The 25,390-nt window shown below is 42.5% G+C and overlaps 2 protein-coding genes across 2 annotated transcripts; both read right to left on the reverse strand.

Annotated features, from left to right (window-relative positions):
• Nucleotides 1-12,103: 12,103 nt before the first annotated feature.
• On the reverse strand, nt 12,104-21,221 carry tgm5l (transglutaminase 5, like; the record flags this gene model as incomplete). The annotated part of the gene is made up of 14 exons (XM_080846042.1): nt 12,104-12,257; nt 12,871-13,007; nt 13,483-13,640; nt 14,092-14,301; nt 14,452-14,472; nt 14,974-15,213; nt 15,554-15,657; nt 15,760-15,895; nt 16,092-16,269; nt 16,446-16,574; nt 19,293-19,411; nt 19,708-19,944; nt 20,931-21,110; nt 21,215-21,221. 14 exons carry the CDS (start codon nt 21,219-21,221, stop codon nt 12,104-12,106), a joined length of 2,010 nt encoding a protein of 669 aa, XP_080702168.1.
• Nucleotides 21,222-22,800: 1,579 nt separating this feature from the next.
• pxmp4 (peroxisomal membrane protein 4) lies at nt 22,801-24,982 on the reverse strand. Its single transcript, XM_080846210.1, has 4 exons — nt 24,852-24,982; nt 24,452-24,514; nt 24,144-24,342; nt 22,801-23,920 (listed from the first exon to the last, which is right to left on the reverse strand). Exons 1-4 carry the CDS (start codon nt 24,962-24,964, stop codon nt 23,651-23,653), a joined length of 645 nt encoding a protein of 214 aa, XP_080702336.1. The 5' UTR covers nt 24,965-24,982; the 3' UTR covers nt 22,801-23,650.
• Nucleotides 24,983-25,390: the final 408 nt, after the last annotated feature.

Raw genomic sequence — 25,390 nt, forward strand, 5'->3', positions numbered from 1 at the left:
TTTTGTCTTTAATGTGTGTTTGTGCACCTGCATTTGTGAAAGTGTGTGGTAGTGTGTGAAGATGTGTGTAGGCTGTAGGCTATATAATGTGTAGGCTTTGTATGTGTGTGTGTGTGTGTGTGTGTGCATGTGTGTGCGTGTGTGTGTTAGTGCGTAGGCCATGTGTATGTGTCTGGGTGTGTTATCTAAACTCACCAGCTGTGTCCCAGTTTCTGCACAGAGTGTCTGACTGGGGCGATTTAGTTCACGGTGTTTAAAATTAGCCGCCGCATCGATCATTTCCTCTGTGGTGAGCGGGTCCATACCGGAGTGTGGCACGGACCATCCGTCACCCCACGTCCGTCTGTCCCGCTGCGACGCACCATCAGTCAAGCTGGCGACCCTGTCAACCGCTGACAAAAGAGCAGCCGCCAGGGGAAAAAAAATATCACCAAGGGAACAAGCACAAACAACACCAGCAGCCTCACACTCCACGCACAGGAGAAAAAGGGAGCCACAAACAAACTCACTCCTGCTCAGTCCTAAAGCGCAACCACTTACCTATGCAACACAACACTGGCTAATACTCACAGCATGTGTTGGCATGGACATGAGTGGGTGCACGACAAATACACTTGCTCATCGATAATACTTTATTTGAAGTCTCCATCATAAGGCTAACATAAATATGTAACATAATAACACATTATGATTATGCATTATGAGTTATCAATGCATCAATGCAGTTATCAATGCATTCATAAAGGGTTCTACTGTATTTAAAAGCCTTCTAATGCTTCATAACTGTGTATGTTTACACTCAGAAAGCATTACACTGTTGGAGCACACATGTAGTACACTGAAGTATACTAGTATACTAAAAGGCATTTAATACCTATTTGGCACATAGTAAGACATAAATCATGACATGTAACTATGTTCATCGTTCCTATGCTGTAGTGCATAATGTCTTATAACAAGCATAATAATGCATTGTTAACCAGAAACTTGAAATTTTCATCAGTTTTTATTTTTATGTTGAGGAATTGACTACTTTTTTTGTTGTCAGTTTTAGTTTTTCATGCATTATGAAGAAAGCCTTGATTTTTTAGAAGCTGAAAATGGTAGGGTGAAAGAATGCATGGCATTAAAAATGATTAATTTCACTAAAATTTGTATTAGTCAAGTCAGTGTCTTTAAAGAACAGGTCACAGTGTTTTAGCGAACACAGTGCAAATTTAAGGGGTAAACTATTTTTTGTACTCCTAGTTTTAGTTCCAGTCTTAGTTTTCGCTAACTATAATAACCCTGTTATTAACACATTTTCATATAAACACTATAGATAATGCATTATGGATACCACCTCTAAGTATTGGGTGTAACCAATATGTCATAAACATGGCACAGCAGATGCCATGTCTTACCATAAGAAGTATATCAGTAATTGGCAGCTCTGAAGTACTATGATATGTAAGAGATGGGCTTTAGGGTCCTGTGCTCTATTCGGAATTTATTTTTCAATACTGACCAGTGGACTTTACATTATACAGTGACTTGCCATAACGGAAAAATACCAAAATATCTATTTCTAAAGGTTTTGTTGCTGCTTTGTGGCTTCTGCTGAGATACAAATATTTCTTCACACAAAGAGAACTTTAAAGTTTCAGGTGTTGCATAGCAACGTATTATTTCCTGCCTTCAAGTTACAATGAATTCCTGTTACATTAAGTGAACGGACATGTCCAGGAACCATATAATAAAAACTATTACACTATCTAAAACTCTGAGAGCTATCATGGCAGTTATTGATAATGGTTACACAATAATGTCAAGTCAATGGACATCAACAATCTTGAAGTCTAATGACAGAGCAGAAAATGCACAGTTTATGTTTATGTCATGGTAATGTCTGTGTTATGATGGAGGGTTTGAGTAAAGTGTCATGCACACATCTGCTCATACACTTGCCTGCAGCCAAACATACAGACATATTAGCTCCCTCGATATTGTTTGCAAGAAATCATCACAGAACTGAATACATTTGCGCTGAAGCATAAGCAATGAACCCAGAGGCCTCTACACCCTAGCATACTGCACCACCTCCATTCAATTAGGCAGAGAATAACCTCTATTAGCCCAGGCAGGTTAATAGAGCTGGCTCTGGGGGCCATGTCGCCATTATTGAGTGACCCCGGAGTTATTACCATTAAAAGACCCACACATGCACTTTCACAAACACACACGCACACACACACAACACACACACACACACACACACACACACACACACACACACACACACACACACACACACACACGCACTAAAAAAGCAGGCCATTTAAAAGTAATTTTGCCATCATTTAGTGAAATAATGTCATTATTAACACAATGTATATGATGACACACAAGCTCTCTCTCGCTCACCTTCTTTGTCTCTCCCGCTCTCTCTCTCACACACGCACATAAAATATATGTTGACACTGAAAGACCATTTCCCCAATGACCTCTGACAGATTAGCATACCAGGGGCCATTATGACTTCCACAGGGAGAGTAGCTTAATGAAGTGTGCTGAATACATTACTGTGAGCTAGCATACCCTGCACACTCAGTGTTAGCATCATTACGAGTAAACAAGACAACTTATAGGTTGCCTTGTCTGTGGATTCTGCTAATGTATCTACTCCGTACATGTGACAATGGCAATTAACAGCAAATACAGCCTTGTCTTCTTTACCTAACCTTTCTTCTCTTACTGTCCTTCCTTTAAGGGTACAGTGGCCTTCCAATGTAACCTTCTCTAAGAACTTACTCTCTCGCCTTAACTACGGAAGAGGTCAATCTCATTAACATTGTGGTAGCTTGCAGAAAAAGTTCCAGGGTGCCATAAATCCACGGATTACAACCTGTTGTGCTGATAAGCTTTACTGTGGCAAAAGGCTCCCCAACATTAGGTTAAATATAATAAAAAATTATACTGGTTACAGACTCCAGCATGTACTCAGTATTTCACATAGGTCTACAATGAAGCACTGTCTCAGATGGCTTTCGGCAATATCCTATTCGCCGTTGTGTTTACAACTACTTTAACACCATACTGGAGGATGGATTGTCTCCAGGTGAAAGAATATTACCGCATAAATAAGGCTCAAAGTCACAGCATTCTGTCTCTGCTTTATGAAGGTGTACCACATTCAAATTCAGAATAACAACAACCAAATGCTCCAAGGAAAAAGTGGCCGGGTTAGTCATGTAAATAGGCTCTGTCTTTACAGATGATTGTCTGATATGAAATGGTGCTAAGACCCTATTGAAACTGGTTCTAAAACACCCACACTGTCTAGAAGCTCAAGGAAATTAAAAATCCCATGAGAAGTTCTCTTTTCAGATTTCTTATGGTTTGTTTCATGGTTTAACTATTTAATAGTGTGTATGGCAACTCAAAAGTCTATTTGGATAATATGGTCTTTGTTGATCCATTTTAAAGACCCATTAGATATCTTCAGTTTCTTAAATGAAGACTTGTAGATGTTTCTTCTGTTGTATTTTTTCCATTAGAATTGTCCCAAAGTTAATTTCATTGTACACTACATATGCAGCTTGCCCAGAGGTAGTTAGGTTTGTATGGATGCATGTATATGACAGGGGTAGTTAGGTTTGTATGGATGCATGTCTATGACAGGGGTAGTTAGGTTTGTATGGATGCATGTTTATGACAGAGGGAGTTAGGTTTGTATGGATGCAGGTCTATGACAGGGGTAGTCAGGTATGGTTGAATAACAGGGCACTCCCAGATGCAGTGAAGCAGAGTACCTATGTCTTTCTGACATTTCCAGCATTAATTATTGTTTATTATACCTGCTCTGTTAAGTCTTTGTGGTGTCCAATAATACCTGTGTGTTATCTTGTATTGTGTAAATTTCCCTCTAGCTTCCTGAATGTATTTCCCATTGTTAGATATAATTCTCAGCCATTCCTCATCAGACAGGGTAGTAAGTTATGAATAGATGTATGTTTATAACATAGGTATAACTATAGTTGGGTCTGTATAGATGCATGTTTATAACAGGGGCCCTTGTTGTAAGTCAGAGACTGGACAGCATCCAACTAGAGGCGGGTAAACTGACGGTCTGACTAGGATGCTAGCTAAAGTTGATATTAAAACTGTGTAGGTTGAATGCATATTTCAGACATTAGGATCTGTTGTTGTCATGTGGTGAGGGACATTTGCTAAGAAAGCATTGTAACTTGTTGTTGAGGGACCATTAAAACAAATACTTGTTTTCACCAAATCCCTGCAAAGGCAAACCCTGTTAATGTGCTATACCTTTATAGAATGTTATAGAACGCTTATACATATGTTATTATTGAGGTTGCCAAAATAACGCATTCATTTCGATTCATTATTTGGAGAAAAATAATAAGGCGCAGGTTGTTTGGTGACTTACGTTTGCAAGCTAGCAAAATTTGATCAGTGCTTAAGTTGTTGGTGTAGTCTGACGTAAGTCTAAGTTAGCTTGCTAGTTTTAGGCAAACTATGAGATGGGTTAATCAGCTAAATGTGTTCTTCATTAAAGTTCATTGAAGTATCTGTTGTTTGCCATTAATGTGAGGTGAACATCACACTGCCAAGGCTTGTCAATGGCAAATCTGACGGATTTTGAAATGCTTCTTTCTCACAGCAAATTAAGATCGGATTAGTTATTAGTTAGATATAACATTTCGTTTAGTCATTTATCACAGAGCAGGTTGTTAACCAAATTCTTTTTTTAATCACTTGACAGCCATAGTTCTAAGTATAGAATAAGCACACAGAGAACCTTTAAATAAAGTCTTAGCCAAAAAAAAACCCACCGAGGACTTAAGGTGTCAGGATTAAAACTGCCAAGAGTCTCTACTTGACAGTGGAAAGAAAAGAGAGCCTTTCCCTCTTTTTTGGGTAAATGAGGGAGCAGGGGTGCTACTGACATGACCAGCCCTGGTCTCACAATAGCTCCTCATTACTGAGCCCCTCTCCGGTACGTCGCACTCTTATTGGTTTTCCAGGACAATCTTTGGGGCCTTTTATAGACCGATAACTAAGAGAGGAAAAGGGGAGAGAGAGAAAATAATCAAACCAGCCGCCGTCCACCAACCTAAATAAGATCACAATACCATCCAGACCCTCTCCTCCACACACCGCTGTCAAATCATTTCGCGGTATAGAGACCCAAGCTAAGTGATTGCTCGCTTCCCTTTCTCTCTCCATGCAGTAGCCGCACCACTCGTCCTCCGTGGGAAGAACTGAGAGAATCCTGAGCCATCGATTCAGGTGTCGGGGGTTTGTGGAAAGGTGCAATGTCGATCGATCGTGGAGATGGCCAGGGTTAAGGGCAGGGTCAGCCTTTTCAATCACACCTAAGGATTTCCTGGGGCTCGTGTAAGCAGCCCAATCAATATCTCATTACCACACACTTCCGCACACACTCACAACCCCTAGACCCGGCATACAATGCACAGCACACGTTGTGCACGTCAACTCAGGTATAAGTGCGTGACAAACACAGGCGCACGTGGAGGTATACACAAGCCTCATGCATACCCATGCACACAGCGCTAGGTGAACGGAGGTGAATCACGAAGGAGGTTTTCATAATGCACTCACAGCATTCAGTCTGACAGTTCTGGGCAGAGATACAACACCTGTCAAGCAAGCAGCAAACAGCACCGCCAAGTACACAGCCAAGGAGAAACTCCGCCGTGCATCAAGACAGAAGCCATGCAGAGGAACAAAACATGAGCCGCACAAGGAGTCAAAGCATGGGCTCAGGTGAGGTTTGTGCGAAGAAGCTAAACACTGGATGTGGGTTCACCTCAGATTCCTTTCAGGGATGACACACACCCTTCCGATGTCACAGCTCTACCAGGATCATTATGGGTTGAGGGATATGATTAACCACGTTCATGTTTCTTTCGGTTTCACATTTTTCCACATTTTTCAAAGCATTGATTAACGTCAATGCTCTAAAGGTTACACTCGCTCTCAGCAGCTTGAGAACCCTGTGCCTATGTAGTTTAGGGAGGCAGAAAAACAAATGGTGCTCTATCCATTACAGATCAATAGAGTGATAGAAATGTCAGAGAAATGCTGCGTTGATATATATTATTTGCTATTGTTATAATAACAACGGACACCCACACGCTAACACACAGGGATCACACTGTTCTCAGCGGTAATGTGAAGCATCAGTGATTTATTCTGTTTCCTCATTAGCGGATGTAGACATGATTTCAGCGTCCAATGTGTGACTCATTCAACAATTTTCATTTTACCCCTGTAGACCTAGAGGGGAAAAAGGAGCCAGATCATCTGCAATGACAGGTTGATTAAAAAAGTGATTGGATGGTATTATTAATCACTATTTTCTCACCATTTACATTTGCATACACAGTGCCCATGCAAAGGGCTGAAGTGACAAAACATGCATTGTCCCTGCGTACTAATGAATGCTATTTACATACAATATGCATCTCAAGCTTTTTTTCAGTCATTTTTCTGTCTTTCTATAATTTATTATTTTTCAACTAAGCTCAGCATGGTTCTGAGCGTGGAGATGAGCTTGTGCTCCTTAAATGCACATCACTGTCATTTCATTTGACATTTAAGCCAATTAACCACATGGCAGGGAATTATGTGAGTCTGTGAGTCTCTCTGCTTACCACATCCCAGTCAGCCAGTAAAACAAAACCAATGTGGGGATGTGCTTTTATGAGCATGTATGGACAAGTACAGTCCCACACTGGACTGGAACTCACAACCTTGTGTATGGGAGGTGTGCATGCTAGCAAATAGGCTAAAACCCATGGTTGTAGCTTCTGTCGCTAGCACGTCTGTACGTAAACTCAATGCACAGCACTGTACCCGCTGGCTACCGTTACACATGAAATGCAGGGGATCATGATCTTACGACCAGTATTTGTGGTGGAAGAGGTTAATAGGCATCCAAAGAGGTTGTAGAGTAAGACAGACTGAGACCTAATAAGAAGGCAGAGATAGAGGCTAAGACACAGAGAGCAAACTGAGATATGATAAATGGTTTCATAACCTTTTAATTTCTCTCTCTCTCTCTCTCTCTCTCTCTTGCTCTCTCTCTCTGTCTGTCTCTCTTTACAACCGTCTGTCTTTCTGTCTGTCTGTCTTGGTTTGTATCTTATTTTATCACTCTCTCTTTTGGGGAAGAGATATCCATCAAGGTAACCACACTTTTATTGCATGAAGGTCAACCAAAGTCAGTCAGCTTTTATCTCAAATTAGATCACAGTTTATTTAATACTGTAGCGATTGCACAGGAGTCAGTCTCTTCTTTGGCTCTTTGCAGTTTATTAAGCAGGAACAACACATTCAGTCAAAGTGATACATATTGGCAGGATGGCAGGGATCTTATACGCTGGCACAACACAGTGGGCAGTGGTGGACAAAGACGATAACACAGGGAAACTACACCAGGGCATTATTCATAAAACACTGACTCTTAATTGCTAAACACAAATGACATTAACAGAAAAAGGGGAACATGAATACATTAAAATTGCACATTTACTTGGAATTAAACACACATTTTTTTTTTTACAGCACACTTAAATCTTACATCATACACGCACAGGGAATCGCACAACACACTCGTACGTTACACAGCTCCCACCAGGCCGGTCAAATGTCCTTACTGACCCGACCTAGGCTTTTAGAACAAAGTCCCTTAGGTCCCTTAGGAGGCAGTTGTCGCTGATGCTGTGAGTGCCCCTGGGGCGGCCCTGTTGCTTGCGGAGGGGAAGCAGGGGTTGGCGGCGTCACTACCGTGTCAGTGTCCCCATTAGGACACTGGCAGGGGCATGTGGGGTGCAAGCTGGTCTCAGTGAAGCACTGCCTATCTTCTCCGTCCGACCAGGCACAACGTCCAAGGCCACAGGCTCCACAGTCACCTCCACCTGATACTGTTGCAGTGGGGTGTGGGAGCACTGGATCAGCCCCTTTTTGGCAGTGCAGGAGTCACACTGGTGGTGGTGGACGTATAGCTTCACGTACCGGTGACAGCCACGCCAGTAGCTAAAGAAGGAGCTAAAGAAGTGTCTTTCCTACGGAGGGGCAACTTCAGTCGAAGAGGGCAAACGGGCAGTTGCCCAAGCAACCTTAGCACACTCCTGTGCACGTCCCTGCGTACCGGTGACAGCCAGGCCAGTAGAGGCAGGACTGGAGCTAAAGAAGTGTACTGGCGATTCTGAAGAGGCCTGCCCCTACTGAGCCCTGGACCAGCTGAAGGACTCGGGAACGGAGGCAGTGAGGCACCAGTAGCTCCGGGTGCAAGCTCCAAAACGAAGGCCTGAAGTTTGAGTTCTTCTTGCTGGCTGACATTGAAGGTAAGGTAGCCTCAGCGGGTGTACAGGCGCAGGTTGGCTGCACATGCGCCCAAACTCTCCTTCCTTCTCCCTTCTAAGTTGAGCATGACCAACCATACCTGAACAAGGAAGGTCTCTTACGACACCCCTCCATCGTTGCATGGTAGCTTTGTGGTCATCCGCCACGGCGCCTTCATCGTTGCTAACTTAGTATCCTACTGGCCAGCTGCCTCTCGGAGCGGAGCGGTCCATGAGCAGCGCCAGAGAAAGGCAAATCGTTCCCCTCCTGTTGCTCTGGACAGAAGCGCTGGCACAGTCTGCTGTTCCTTCCTGCTGTTTAACCTTAGCAGGGCTCTTGGAAAAACGCTTCTTGGCCTTGCCCCCATCTGCAGCTCATCCAGCAGGTTCACTACACTTCCCAGCGTGGTCATCTTGGATATCCCACTTGTGACAGCAATGTAGTGATTACGCAGTAAGGCTTTTCTTGGGATCTTTGCAGTTTATTAGGCAGGAACAACACAGTAAGTCAAACTGAAATGTATTGTCAGGATGGCAGGGATCTTTTACGCCGATACAACACAATGGGCAGTGGTGGAGAAAAAAAAGACCGGGGCATTACATACTGTATAACAAGGTGACTCCTAATCGCTAACATACATATATGCCACAATTTAAAAAAGGAACAGAAAAACAGAAAGAGGGAGGAACAAAAAATACATTCTAAGATGAAACATTAACATGGAATTAAACATGAACATTTTTACAGCACATACGCATAGAATTATGAGATGAACTTACATCATACACACACAAGATAGCTCTGGCACACTGCAATAGCAAGAGAGGAACAGTGGCTAGGCAGACAGAGGCTTTTTAGATCATGTCTGAGAGGGTGGGGGAAAAGCGAAAATGGAGAAAAGAAAAAAAGAGATGATGATTAATTCATGCAGTGCTATCTCAACATGCTTGAGTGCCTGGCTGTGGCACCGACATTACTTGGTACAACACTATATCGCCATATTTAAAAAGGCCCAAGCATTTGGGCTATCTCAAGGCTGTCCCTCTCTGGAGACATCAACAAGCTATCCGGTGAGGGGTACTATTTCGGGTAGCAAGGCAGGGTGCTGAGACAATGTAGTCAGTCATGTCACAGCCTCCTGCTGTAGCCTACCTCTCCAACAGAGCACTAGTTTGGAGATCCCTAAGAGAATAAAGCACGCAGAACATGACTATAAATTAAGGAAAAATAAATGGGCTTAACGTTTCATCTCAAACCCAACGCGTGAGACACATGAGAGAAATTACCCACAAATGAGAATACATTAGGCCGCAGGATTAGATTTATGGTTTACGTCAGTTTCATTTTTTTTTTTGGTTTAAGGTTTCCAGGGCTGGTAGGTGGTCTATTCTGAAGATTCAGAAAGCTTTGGTGGTGGCTGTGATGCCAACCTTCTGCCTTGTGAGTCATCCCCATCAAGATAACCAATCACCCAGAAGCGTGATACACCAAATGGATCATAACATCCTCTACCGGTAATGAGGGTTGTAAACAAGAAGATAGTTCTTGATGCAAAAACATCCTAGTTCCTGCAGCAGTCTGTTATCTATGATTCCTCTGAAGCATGACTGTGTCGTCTATCAATTAGGCTATATGAAAGCATCGCTATCGCGAGAAGTTTGACCGCGTCACTCTATATCTGACAGAAAAGTTGGCCAAACCTATCGGCTTTCTCTCTCTCTGTCTCTCCTGCTTTTCATTTCTCTCTCCAATAACTCAGCACAAACGAAGCGCGAGGAGAGAAAATGTGTGTTAATAATTAATGATTGGCGCAGTTAGTCAGAGCAGTGAGTCAGGGAGCCCCTCTCCCTGATGTTTAGTATGCGTTTGGCTGCTTTTGACTGTGCTCGTCTGGAATCCGGCTGGCATAACGCGGCTGTTGCCGACTGCCAGCTGGCTGCACATCGCAGCACAATGTGACACTAGGGAATACTTTTCACAAACACACGCGCGCACAAAAAAGGCAGACAAAAACACCGACACACCATCTTACTCTCTCTCACACACACACACACCAGGCACGGTTGTTTCAAACGTGCTCACAGGCGCGCACACTGTAGATCTTTTTCAAAGGCAATGCACTCCCACATGCCCACACCTGTACAGAATCTCTCTCTCTCTCTCCCTCTCTCTCTCACACACACACACACACACACACAAAGACAGAGTTTTTTCCCTCAGGCTGCTCCTCTCATGTGCAAATGCAGCAAAACCATTGCTGTGCTGATGTACACCAGAGTCCCTATCAAATGGTTCTCTCTCTTCCTCTCCCTCACTGGACCCCTCCCTCCCTCTCCCAATACCCTTTCTTCTATCCCTCACAGCCCATGAATACATCTCTTATCCCTCGCTCTGTGAACTCCCTTGGCAAGTAAGTTTGGAAAACTTTGGGCTGGGGGGGAGAAAAGCACACTGAGTCCTCCATTGAGCTGTTCTGCACTCATTAGCCCTCCATTACTGCCGATCGATCGCAGGGCCTCCTCTAATGCGGACCGGCGCTCATCTCTCCTGAGGGAGGCCACGGATAATACCCTCTCAGCTGCCTTTGGGGGGGTGGGGGAGGGTTGTTGTATCGCGGAAAGCCGGTTGCCAGCAGAGCACAGCACTCAGCGCCCCTCTTTGATGGCGAGGCTGTGCCCTGAGCTCTGGCTCGGATGCCGTGGAGTGTGCCGCTGCGGCCTCGAGTGCCGTCCTGGAAAGGCTTGGCTTGGCACTCGGTCTTAGGCTCAAGGAGCTGAAGAAGAGTCTGTTTCCCCGACAGATGTAGGGAGGGGTGTGTGCTCAATAGAGGTTGCACCAATAGAGGCTGCATCTCTGTTTCCAATATTTGTCTTGCGGTGTGTTTGTTTCTGTTGTTCATGGTAAAACTATTGGGGATATTCATATTTTCACGAAATGTTTGCAGTGGGAGCACAAAACAACATCTGTGCAAACCAGGGAGACATTCGCCTTCTTTCCCCGACCTGTCAGTCTCACCTTACTTCATGTCGGCCTACACTGGCTACTTTGCATGATTCACTTTTGAAGTGGGAGGTCGGTCCAATGTTCAGGGGATATGCGTGTAATAAACTCACCATGAACTCTGGGACTTGTTTGCCAGTGCATCAGTTTGTGTGGAAATAATCTAAGACCCACAGTGCCCCCTAGAGTTCGAGTTGAGTCTAGGAAAGCTTTCACTATTCCTGCTTTTTCTCCTTTAGCAGAATGACGCAATCACAGCAATTATATCCAAGCATTCTAGCAAATCAAAAACTTCATTAGTGATGATCATAAATATCCTTCAGTAAACAATGTAGTCAGTGTCAACGTATTTATGTTTATTTAATAACTGTATGTTGTTTAGGAGGGTACAAAATACATAAATATGATTGTAAGGTAAAATCCTTACTAAATAAATAGTTCAAATAATTTATACAAAGTGTTTGTAGGTGAGTCTCACATTTGACATAAAACAATGCAGTATATTATTATCACTATTATTAATTACTAATACACATACTACTCAAAAATGTTTCCCTTCAAGTGCATTCATTATTTTATAATAATACAAAAAATAATCATGACATACATTTCGTTATTATTATTATAATTTATAATAATAATATTATAATATTACACTGTGGTGTACATGGCTCATTCATTCATTTTGAAACATTCAGGTGCACATTAAGTACTGTGCTTAAAAAAAGACTCCTTACAGAGTTTTGACTCTGATGGTTTTGAAGCCCCGGATCACAGTGGGGATGTTGGACAGCATGAGGCTGGCGTGCAGCATCTTGACCCCTGCCATCTTAGGAGTGAAACTGATCATCTCCTGCATGGTTTTGCCTGGCTGGAGGGCTAGGACCCTGCAACATATGACATATGACATTATGATATTGCATGCAACAGTATAGCAGATGTTCAAGTAGAAATATGTTATAGCATACGAAAACATAAATGTGGTGTGGATTAAAAAATTAGAATCTGTCGTATAATTCTTCCCTCAATATCTCAATGTCTTATTTTTTTCATATTTACAGAATCTATGTAAACAATGTTATAAGGAAAGAAAGAAAAGAAAAAAAGACCTGATCCTATCCTATCTACACAGATCTCTGTTTTCATACAGATCCCCATTCCAATCATTTCTTTTGTCAGATAATTGCAGGTCTTCTAGCCTAGCAAGATTTTTCTTCTTTATGGTTTATGCTTCAAGGACATTTCAAACTTGTAATCAAAAGAAAAATCAAAAGACACATTGTGGACATTCCAGCTAGGTCACGTAGCGAGCAAGGACCTGCCCTACGTTCCACCCAACAAAGACGCGCATAGATCTGTGCGCCACTCCCACCTACACTGAATACACCTCACATTGTTACTTTAGTATGATAAACTTGGGACCTCTCCTCTGTATATTTACCAAAGGCACACCTTGATGGAGTGGTGTGGTGGATTCCTGGTGTGTGTGAATTTTCTCACCTGATCTGGATCTTGTTCTCCAGCAGGCCAGATCCAGAAACGTTCAGCACGCCTCCGATGGGCACGTGGAACGTGTTGGTGAACGCCAGCTGGGCCTTATGCTCTTTCTGCGGCACCACATTCTCTTTGTTTGGAACCTGGCCGATGTGAAATATATCATATTGTATTAAACACATACGGAATAAGTTCATGTGAAATATATCATATTGTATTAAACACATACGGAATAAGTTCATGTGAAATATATCATATTGTATTAAACACATACGGAATAAGTTAATGTGAAATATATCATATTGTATTAAATACATATGGTATAAGTTCATGTGAAATATATCATATTGTATTGAATACATACGGTATAAGTTCATGTGAATATCATATTGTATTAAACACATACGGTATAAGTTCATGTGAAATATATCATAATTGTAATAAATACGGTATAAGTTCATGCTTCAGTTCCCTCCCCCCCCCCCCCATTTTTTTTCTCTGATTTTGTGTCTACTATGTTTATGGGTTAACAACTCTCTTTTTAATACAGTGCTGACAGTAAAATCTTTAATTTTGCAAGCCACTCTGTATTTTAGTGTCCCTGTGAAGCCACCGTACCTGTATGAAGATCTCAGGGCTGGCGAGGTTGAAGTCCTCATGGGCTAGTACTCGCTCCTGACTCTCCTCATCTTCAATCACCACAGCCAGATTGACCAGGTTCTCCCCAATCGTAACCTCACATTTCTCAAGAGGAATCTGGTGTGGTATCTCTAGTGCTGTTGATTGTAACAATATATGAAACAATACACAATGTAATATAACAATATGTATATAACAGTATGCATGTATGTAAAAAGATGGAAGTACAATAATTTAACAAGCAATTCAATTCCACAAAATACACTTGAATGTGCGTTGTAGAATGGATACCATATGCCTGTTGCTTGCTGCTATTATTCTTGCTGTCACTACATAACTGTGCTCAGAGGCAAAGCCTGCACACTTAAGTCTATGTGTACAAAACAAACTCCCCTCTTTGAACTAAAGAATGGGCACACCTTTTGTAAAGGTGGTGTGTCTGGGTGGAATAAAACAACCAAATACATTGGATTAGTAGCTAGAGAGACCGTTAGGACAGTTAGGTTAAGTCCTTCGAATGAGATTGACCATAAGGAATGGCCGGGAATGCAAAGGCTTGATGGCTAGCGGGACAGAGGGTTCCCTTACTTTGGTGAGGGCCGATCTGTACAACCTTATGGTCCTCCCAGAAGGTGTCTCCTGGACTGTTGCTGTACTCCTTGACCTGGGCATTCACGTGCTCCCTCAGGGTTTTCATAGTGTTTCCCATGTTGGCCACCATGACGGTGAAGCAGATGTCCTCTCCCGCCATTGGAACACGGTCGAAATTCAGGGACACAGTCAGACCTTGTCTAGATCCTAGGAGACAACCATAAACAGTGGTTATTGACATCAAAGTATGCAGTCAAAGATGAAAAACTGATTAAAACAAGTATTAAAACTTGGGGCAGAACAGCATACTTGCACATAATACAGTGAGGGGAGAATCAGATACAATATCAAACTTACTTCTGTCGAGGGCGGCAGGTGCTGATGAGAGAGATGGAAAAAAGCCATACATGTTATAACACACTGCAGTCAATGATAGATTGTTATTGGTATTTTTTAGAAATGTTATACTAAATATGACACTTTTTATGCCAGGTTTACATATCTCACTTGAGTTAACAAAAGAACTTACCAAACGATCTTGATCTTAAATGAGCCTCAGGGGCTGTAGAGACCAAAGAGAAAGCCGATTAGTTAACCTCTCGAGCAAACCATTCAGTCTTGACTCTTGATTAGGCACCCGCAAACAATGGCCAAGAAACATACTAAACGTATTCCCCTTCAATGTCTTTTGACAACAAAATTCATGTCAATAAAACTCCAAATAACAACTATTTAGCAAGGATAACATAGACAACTGAATTATGTCCCGCTCATATAATCGTACATTACAACAGATAATAAAAAATACATTTTCTAATTAACTAAATTTCTTCATAACCATACATGACAAAACTGCACAGTCTCAGCCTCTTGCCTCACCTTCCTGAGCTTTGTAAGCAGCAGTGATGTCTTGTGGGAGACTGGTGCCCAGGGACTTGGTGCAGATGAGTGCTCCCACTCTGTCCGTGTCCGTGTCCACCTGGAAGGGCTGGTTGTTGGACACGATGAACGTGTGCACCTCTGCGTTCATCTCGGCGTACACGAAGGGAACGTCATAGGCCGCGCTGAGCTGCTTGTCTTGCACGGCCTTCACCGATGCCGGGCCGCAGCGGAACATACCTGCAACACATGACCAAACAAGCTTCGTAAGGTAAGGCAAATGTGTTTGTTTCATAGATTTCATCCGTATAAGATTGAGAGAGCTACACACAGAAGGATAACAGAATACTGAAAAGAAAACAATTACGAGAAAAGATCCATTCACAGATGATTGAAAAAGGTTTATGGAACAATCCAACCGTAAATCTTTCAAAACGCAGCTCAATATCAAACCTTAAAGACAATCAACGTGACTATACTGGTTAGTGCAGACATGTGAAACATATATGGGCTTTGCCAGTAACAAATGACCACAGGAAAAGAGCAGTCAGGCTGAACACAACTAAACTTGACCTCTGACCTGCACTCATCTCCTGAGGGGTGGGATCCACCACCTGCCATCCATCATAAGCCATTCCCAGATCCTGACGCCTCATCCAGCTCTCTACCCACACGTGGAAATTCCTGAGAGGGAGAAAGCAAGATCATGTTTTAAATTAAAAAAACACAAAACAGACATGAGACTTGGGCCGTCACAACAGGCAGTGAGGTGGAGGAGGTACTCACCAGATGCTGTCTTTGCTGTGATGCAGCTTCTCCCCCATGGGGGAGTAAAACTCCTCGATCACCAGGTTAGCGTTCGTGTCGTGGGCTGAGTTGAAGTTGGTGACCACGCGACATGGAATCCCGAGCACCCGCATAACTGCAGTTCACATGCCAAACTTGTATCAACTTGTATCATAAAAACGTTTAAAATTGTATATTTTCTTTTGCTTAGGAGGGTAATGACTAAAAAATATCCAAGTTCTCATAAAGATACAAAAAAAATGATAAATGTTTCAGTCCTTGATCACATGCTCGACAACATATTACTGGCCAGGTAATGGGCCATGCCTTACCAGTACACATGACTGCAGCGAAGACCCAGCACTGGCCATATTTAACAGGTTTAAAGTTGGTCTCGGCCCACTGGCTTAGAATTTCCCCGCTCCCTGTCCACTTGGTTGGGTGCACACCATTGCTGTAGTCCCCTGACCATTTGCCCATTAGAACTCCCTGGTCATCCTGACAGTTAATCTGAGCACGCAGAAGGTAAACGGAATAAGAATTATAAGTATGTATTAGTAGTATTACAAGTAGATGCAATTGAGAATGTGCCCATGTAAACTTGTTATGCCTGAATTAAGTTGATGTGTGAGTAAGTGGGCTGCATTGATATGTGACGAGCGGTACAATACAGATGAGCATCTTACCATGGCGGACACCACTCGGCTGATGTAGACTGGGTCACCACGGCTCAGGTAGTCCTTGTTCCAGTCCCTTTTGTGCTGAGGGCTTACCTGGAGCAGGCTCATGCAGGCTTCCAGGATGTCTGTCTCATACTGAAACCACACAGACACATTAGTCCAGTGTGAATTAAGCCATTGGGGAGGTCAACTTTTTCTTCAAGGTGTACATGGGACAATGCAGTTGAAATTGTAAACAACATGTAAATATTTGTAATATATACAGTACTGTGCAAAAGTTTTAGGCAGGTGTGAAAAAATGCTATGAACTAAGAATGCTTTGAAAAATGTAAACAATAAATGCTTATTTTGTATCCATTTACATGGTAAGACTGAGCACAGCAACAAGACACAACGTAGTTATACTGCATCAGCAGGGTCTCTCCCAGACAAAGATTTCAAAGCAGACAGGGTTTCAAAATGTGCAGTTCAAGCTCTTTTGAAGAAGACGTTGAGGATCGTAGACGCAGTGGTCAGCCAAGGAAACTTAATGCAGCTGATGAAAAACACATCAAGCTTATTTACCTTCAAAATCGGAAGATGTCAAGCAGTGCCATCAGCTCAGAACTGGCAGAAACCAGTGGTACCCAGGTACAGACATTTACTGTCCGGGGAAGTCTGGCCAGAAGTGGTCTTCATGGAAGAGTTGCAGCCAAAAAGCTCTACCCCGACAAGGAAACAAGGCCAAGTGACTGAACTAAGCACGAAAACATAAAAACTGGGGTGCAGAAACATGGCAGAAGGTGCTCTGGACTGATGAGTCAAAATTAGAAATATTTGGCTGTAGAAGAAGGCAGTTTGTTCGCCGAAGGGCTGGAGAGAGGTACAATAATGAGAGTCTGCAGGCAACAGTGAAGCATGGTAGAGGTTCCTTTCCAGTTTGGGGCTGCATTTCTGCAAGTGGAGTTGGAGATTTGGTCAGGATGAATGGTGTCCTCAATGCTGAGAAATACAGGCAGATACTAATCCATCATGCAATACCATCAGGGAGGCGTATGATTGGCACCAAATGTATTCTGCAGCAGGAACATAACCCCAAACATACAGCCAATGTCATTAACAACTATCTTCAGCTTAAAGAAGAACAGAAAGTCCTGCAAGTGATGGTATGACCCCCACAGAGCCCTGATCTCTACATCATCGAGTCTGTCTGGGTTTACATGAAGAGACAGAAGAATTTTAGGAAGCCTACATCCACAGAAGATCTGTGGTTAGTTCTCCAAGATGTTTGGAACAATTTACCAGCCAAGTTCCTTCAAAAACTGCACAAGTGTATCTGGAAGAATTTATGCTATTTTGAAGGCAAAGGGTGGTCTCACCAAATATTGATTTAATTTAGAATTTTCTTCTGTTCCTTCACTGCATTTTGTTAATTTATGAAGAATTGATGAAAATAAACTGTTAACACTTCCATTTTTGAAAGTATTCTTAGTTTACAGCCTTTTTTCATACCTGCCTAAAACTTTTGCACAGTACTGTACGTATACAGTACTGTGCAAAAGTTTTAGGCAGGTGTGAAAAAATGCTATGAACTAAGAATGCTTTGAAAAATGTAAACAATAAATGTTTATTTTTTATCCATTTACATGGTAAGACTGAGCACAGCAACAAGACACAACGTAGTTATACTGCATCAGCAGGGTCTCTCCCAGACAAAGATTTCAAAGCAGACAGGGGTTTCAAAATGTGCAGTTCAAGCTCTTTTGAAGAAGACGTTGAGGATCGTAGACGCAGTGGTCAGCCAAGGAAACTTAATGCAGCTGATGAAAAACCCATCAAGCTTATTTACCTTCGAAATCGGAAGATTTCAAGCAGTGGCATCAGCTCAGAACTGGCAGAAACCAGTGGACCCAGGTACAGACATTTACTGTCCGGGGAAGTCTGGCCAGAAGTGGTCTTCATGGAAGAGTTGCAGCCAAAAAGCTCTACCCCGACAAGGAAACAAGGCCAAGTGACTGAACTAAGCACGAAAACATAGAAACTGGGGTGCAGAAACATGGCAGAAGGTGCTCTGGACTGATGAGTCAAAATTAGAAATATTTGGCTGTAGAAGAAGACAGTTTGTTCGCCGAAGGGCTGGAGAGAGGTACAGTAATGAGAGTCTGCAGGCAACAATGAAGCATGGTAGAGGTTCCTTTCCAGTTTGGGGCTGCATTTCTGCAAGTGGAGTTGGAAATTTGGTCAGGATGAATGGAGTCTTCAATGCTGAGAAATACAGGCAGATACTAATCCATCATGCAATACCATCAGGGAGGCGTATGATTGGCACCAAATGTATTCTGCAGCAGGAACATAACCCCAAACATACAGCCAATGTCATTAACAACTATCTTCAGCTTAAAGAAGAACAGAAAGTCCTGCAAGTGATGGTATGACCCCCACAGAGCCCTGATCTCTACATCATCGAGTCTGTCTGGGTTTACATGAAGAGACAGAAGAATTTTAGGAAGCCTACATCCACAGAAGATCTGTGGTTAGTTCTCCAAGATGTTTGGAACAATTTACCAGCCGAGTTCCTTCAAAAACTGTGCGCAAGTGTATCTGGAAAATTGATGCTATTTTGAAGGCAAAGGGTGGTCACACCAAATTTTGATTTAATTTAGAATTTTCTTCTGTTCCTTCACTGCATTTTGTTAATTTATGAAGAATTGATGAAAATAAACTGTTAACACTTCCATTTTTGAAATCATTCTTAGTTTACAGCATTTTTTCACACCTGCCTAAAACTTTTGCACAGTACTGTATATATATTATATATATATTTATTTTAATCAATCAAAAAGAAACTCATAATATTATTATGGACTGTCTCACCTGGTCAAAAGACCAAGGTCTGGATGCTATGTTATTGGGGGTGCCCATGTACAAGAGGCCAAAGTCATTCTTGACATATTCCTCTCTCTGGCTCTCCAGAGGGAGATACACTGAATCATCTGTAAAAGACACAACGACACACTTTATTCGACAACAGATCAAAAACAGTGTGAACTTTTAAACATTGGTGGCCTTGGCAATTGCCTAATTGGCAAATCCAGAGCTCAACCAGATTTCTTCACATTCACATTAATACCACCAACCAAAGGGGGAAACTATGTATGACAATAATTACAATACAAAAACAAAGCTCTACATTTTTGTGTTACTTTTATATATTTAAAAATCATAATTTATTAACCTAAACCAGTAACAAAATAACTCTTAATAAAAATGTCTGTGTTTCTTAGCTCACCTTTGCACCAGGGATTGCAAAGCAGGGTGAACTGGCCCACCCTATAAATCTTGTGTTGGTAGGTGGAGAGCACGTGGAGCTGGAGCTGGTAGGTGCCCACGGGGGCAGACGCAGGGGTGCACAGGTAGAGGGTCAGGGTCTGAGGGTCTGCCAAGCTGTCAGCTTGAAAGTAGGCAGCCCACTGATGTTGCGCTGGCTGCCTGGAGAACTTGACAGGGATCTGGACATACAGGTCACCTGTGGAGGGAGAGAAAGGGAGAGGTGAAGTGTTGTACATCTCTACAGAGAGAGAGAGAGAGAGAGGTGAAGTGCTGTACATCTCTACAGAGAGAGAGAGAGAGAGAGAGAGAGGTGAAGTGCTGTACATCTCTACAGAGAGAGAGAGAGAGAGAGAGAGAGGTGAAGTGCTGTACATCTCTACAGAGAGAGAGAGAGAGAGAGAGAGAGAGAGGTGAAGTGCTGTACATCTCTACAGAGAGAGAGAGAGAGAGAGAGAGAGAGGTGAAGTGCTGTACATCTCTACAGAGAGAGAGAGAGAGAGAGAGGTGAAGTGTTGTACATCTCTACAGAGAGAGAGAGAGAGAGAGAGAGAGAGGTGAAGTGCTGTACATCTCTACAGAGAGAGAGAGAGAGAGAGAGAGAGAGGTGAAGTGCTGTACATCTCTACAGAGAGAGAGAGAGAGAGAGAGAGAGAGAGGTGAAGTGCTGTACATCTCTACAGAGAGAGAGAGAGAGAGAGAGGTGAAGTGTTGTACATCTCTACAGAGAGAGAGAAAGAGAGAGAGAGAGAGGTGAAGTGCTGTACATCTCTACAGAGAGAGAGAGAGAGAGAGAGAGAGAGAGGTGAAGTGCTGTACATCTCTACAGAGAGAGAGAGAGAGAGAGAGGTGAAGTGCTGTACATCTCTACAGAGAGAGAGCGAGAGAGAGAGAGAGGTGAAGTGCTGTACATCTCCACCAAGAGAGAGAGAGAGAGAGAGAGAGAGAGAGAACAGGAGAGGTGAAGTGCTGTACATCTCCACCGAGAGAGAGAGAGAGAAAGAGAGAGAACAGGAGAGGTGAAGTGCTGTACATCTCCACCGAGAGAGAGAGAGAGAGAGAGAGAGAGAGAGAGAGAGAGAGAGAACGGGAGAGGTGAAGTGCTGTACATTTCCACTGAGGAAGAGAGAGAGAGAGAGAGCTAAAGCGAGAAACTGAAGACTGACATAGTATGCAACAACGCACCTAATAGCATTTTAAACACCAGTCTGTGTCTGGCTGGGTCGTAACCGCTCCCCCCCAGGACCAGACTGACTTTGAAGGGCTGGCCCCTCCTCACCACCAGGGTCCTGGCGCTGAAACCCTCCGTTTCATGGCTTTCCTGGTTTTCCTGCTGTTCCAAGTTAAACTGGCGAATTGTCAAATCTGCGCATGGAGAAAACAAAACATGTGATTAGGTATCCAGTGAGAGTTCTTATAGAGTTGCCATTGAACAAACTCCACAAAACCCCAAACCAAACACCACCTACCTTCCATTAGTTCTTCTAGGTGAGTAGGCTGCCGTTTGTTCTGGTGCTGCTATCACCCATCCTTATTTAAGCACTCTCTCTCCGCCACACCCCAACAGAGGGTCACAGGGGCATGGCGGGAGGTGACAAAATGTAGACATTCTTGTTTCACATATCCTACACACAGCACACAGTCTAGGTGCTGGTTATTTCGCAATCAGGTGAGGCACAGAGAACATAGTTTATGGAAGTCAGATTGTCATAGCAACCCCAGGGGCCGGAAAAGGAACTGTACAAAAAAAAAAAACTCTTATGGGACGTTAAGACGAGCAAACAGATCTGTCACTTGATTCACACTTTAGTTATAAGGGGGTTCAGATTGAATTGCATAGCCATGACTGCAGATGTGGGACTAAAAACTGTGGTCGCAGGAAAATCAGATGAAACAGATCTGAGGGTTTGACAACCATTTGCTTTGCTGCTCTAAGAAATGTGAATAGAGCTGCATGAACTCTGAAGAAAGACTACAATACACAGAGCTTGATTTAGCCAGATGTTGGGTTGAATGAAATGCCAGTTGAGACGCGCTCAAAGAACCGGATTTTTAATAATTATATATTTGATGTATACAGTTTCCCTCTGGCTCACCCTTATTTTCCATTTGCTGTTTTGCGTCATTTTGATTTCAGCTTTGATACAAACCCCTCCTCCCTAAAAAAAAACCCCTCCTTTCATTAATTACGGAGCTAAGGTGTGAAAACAAGTTTAGAGGACATTTAGCACAAAATAAATGCCTATACCGCACAGGTAAGGACAAGATGAAACAGGTCAGTTGCATCCCTTAACTCAAAAGATAACACGCGATACCCACAGATGGGTTAAGTTAGGTGTGTGGGGGTTTGACCTGTAGTTTCACAGGTGTAACACATACTACTATTACCATGCCCTGCACTTCCTCTCACACACCCACTGATTCACGGGCCAGACATTTTCTTTAATCCATGCTTCACGGAGTATAAATTCACATGAAAAACACTCAGCTGGGGCACAATAGGCAGGCTGAGCCTAAAGTGATCTGAATCACTTCGCCTCGGAACTCACCTTTAGCCAAATAAATCCCAAATGAAGCAATACTTTTAGAAAACTTGCCAGCTAAGGTGTGGTTCTTGTGTCAACTGCCGCAACACCACTTTCCACTTATGGTGTTGGAGGGGGGGGGAGGAGTCAAACAGCACTACCATCAACCACAACTGACGTCCATCAACTCTACATGACAGCGGCTTGTAAGGTATTCCTTAAACCAGAATACAGGCCAAGAATGCAACACACCATGTGGAAATACACTATACCTGGATTAACACATCCTCTCTGTGCTATAAAAGTGTCCCATACTTTGCAATTGCCATAATCAGACATACAGTAATTGTATCAGGTAATGTTATGCACACACCCATAACCTTCCAAGAAAAAAATACCTTTTCCCAAATAGAGAAAAGAAATTTCACCTCCGCTTTAATGACCAGCCAGAGGTAATATATATATATTCTGTGAATCCTTCTGAATGTTTAATACAAAATGACAATGAAGGTTCAGAGAATTGTGCAGTCCTGTTATTTAATTGTGCAACACATTTAAGTATAGATCACATATTTACAACATTTTTAGTCATCCATAGTTATACTTCTAATGAAAATATACTTCTGCATACCTGTTTTGGATGGGGACATTGGAAAGGTACAGAAAGTTCTGCAAGACATAATATGTACACCAGCCTCTGAACTTCACTTAGTGTATAACATGCTTATGCTCTAGACCTTCATTAGACCGGTGACAGATATAATCAACATGTCTGTCCTGGAGACCTTCAATACCAACAGGACTGATTCAATCTACATCACTAAGAAGGTCTACAGGATCACATTTTGGTCAAGATGGGCATATATACTTGTTCTTACATTTTTCCTAAAACATTTTTTTTGCTTTTCTTCTTAATGTTATGACGTGTCAAAATCACACAGTAACACAACGGGAAGGTACTGTCTGATTCTGAAATCACAAAATGTATTAACTTCAAATGCTAATATTCTTAGAACATACAAGCTATATGGTACTTTTCCACCTTCCTATTTAGACCTTCTGATTTAAAACACTGTAAACTCTCAAAGCTTCCAATTTGATCCTTAATCCTCCACAGCTGGACTCAGGTTTGTGATTATGTAGCCTATACGGCGAATCAAGTAAAGGTTGATTCGGTGGAGTGCACAGTAATTAAACTAACTCATTAATGAATTACTGCTTATTTAAACATTAAATCACTTCCTGGGCGAATAAGGCTCTTTATCAACACTGTTATTGCCACAAAGATCGCGAACAGCCCTGATACTCACTTGGCCTCACATGACTTCAAATGTAGCCAAGGATTTTCAAGTGCCACAGTGCAAGCCAAAGGATGATATCTCAGTTTGCTGCTGCTGCCTTGGGTTTGTTATAGATAAGGAAGTCTGTGATGTCATGCCACACATTGCTGTCATGGTAGAGGTAGTTCATGGAGGACTGGAGAGATGGCTGCAGGGTGTGGGGATAGTATTCGAATAGCCACAAGACAATGCCCCACACCAGGGTGGCAAACATGGGGAAAGGGTCTCTCTTTGGCTGAGGGATGAAGCCTTTCTCCACGGCCAGACGAGAAAGAGCAAATAGGATCCTGGATAGTAAGTACATATTTATCTGAAAAGGGGAGAGATGCAAGGGAAAAAAAGATGATTTCAAGACTTTATTAGTTTGATTTGAATTGAGGTCTTCATCGGAAGGTGCAGTGACTATACCTTACTAAATTAGCAGCAGTGTAGTTAATAAGTTGAGCTGCTGATCTCTAAGAAGACTCTCACGGTTGTAATACTGAATGGAAGGCTGAACCTACCCTTAGCTAAGACTCCTTACAATCGCTCACCTGGCTGTTGATGTTGTTGTTTTCCCCAAACACTAGCCATCCACCAAGGCACGCTGCAAGGAAAGACTGGGACTCCAGGGTCTTTCCCTGGATCTTTTCTTGAACACCCTGAAGCCCTTTGTAAACGAAGACGAAGTAGGCAAGATTCCGCGAGTGAGTGTATGTCGCTTTGAAGATGGCTTTCAGCTTTTCTTTCAAGCTGAGGTTATGGGAAAAGGGAGGAACAGCAAAGTATAGAGAGCAATTAATATTCTGATAAGAATAGTTCCTAATGGGGTGAAAGAAATAGAGTGTATAGTTTATATTACCTTCCGCTCCTGAACAGGAATGTCATAACAAGGGCATGGGGGGCACGAATTTTCGCCCCATATCTAAAAGCAAAACCATCGACAGAATTAAACGTAATAGTAAGGGTAATCTTCAAATTACCATGAGTAGGCTACAAAAAGCAACGTCCACTAGTTTTTGTCAGTAGTGCACGGTGTAACGACTGATGTAGCAATATATAAAGATACCGGCTAGCTAATTTGGTATTTCGCCATCAAATATGAAAGTTTGCTAGCATGCCAACAATCATGTAATACAGAAGCAGCCAGGTGGCTACCTAGCAGCCTATAATAAAAGACTAGCTATTCAGCAAGCCAACAGGTGTGGTAACAATTTGGTAACATTACAAAGGTGTACACATATTTTGTCCATCTTACTCACACTGCTCCATTCCTGAAACCTTTCACCACCGCCAAAAGAGCTTTATATTTCTCTTGGTTAAGTACATTGTTCAAAGTATACAGTAATGTTTTCAGGAGTTCTGACCCTGCCATTTTCAACGGTGGGGTATTTTATTTTTGTTACACACGATTGTGCCACGTCTATTGTCGTTTAGAAACAATGCACAGAGAAAGTGTTCCGAGGGGCACCATCTATAGTTTCTCAAATATCTGAGGTTTTGGGCTGATTTATTCTTGGCGTAAAATAAAAATGATGGATTTTATTCGAAAACAGATTTCAACTTTATTTTCTTATTCACGGTCTATGTCCAGTTTTTCTCCCGTTGTCTATCACTAAGACATGACATCGCCCTCAAGTGGTCTTTAACAGAACTTCTGAAACGACAGCTTCACCTCACATAGATCTGTGAACAATATTACTTGGGTGAAGGCGTGTTTAAACATGGCCTGTGAAATAATTACTTTTGGAAGAATCATTCAAAAGTTTGACATGTTCTAGGTGAGGGCAGAATCACCGAC

The sequence above is a fragment of the Sprattus sprattus genome (genome assembly GCF_963457725.1).
Source record: "Sprattus sprattus genome assembly, chromosome: 10".
Classification (NCBI taxonomy): domain Eukaryota; kingdom Metazoa; phylum Chordata; class Actinopteri; order Clupeiformes; family Clupeidae; genus Sprattus; species Sprattus sprattus.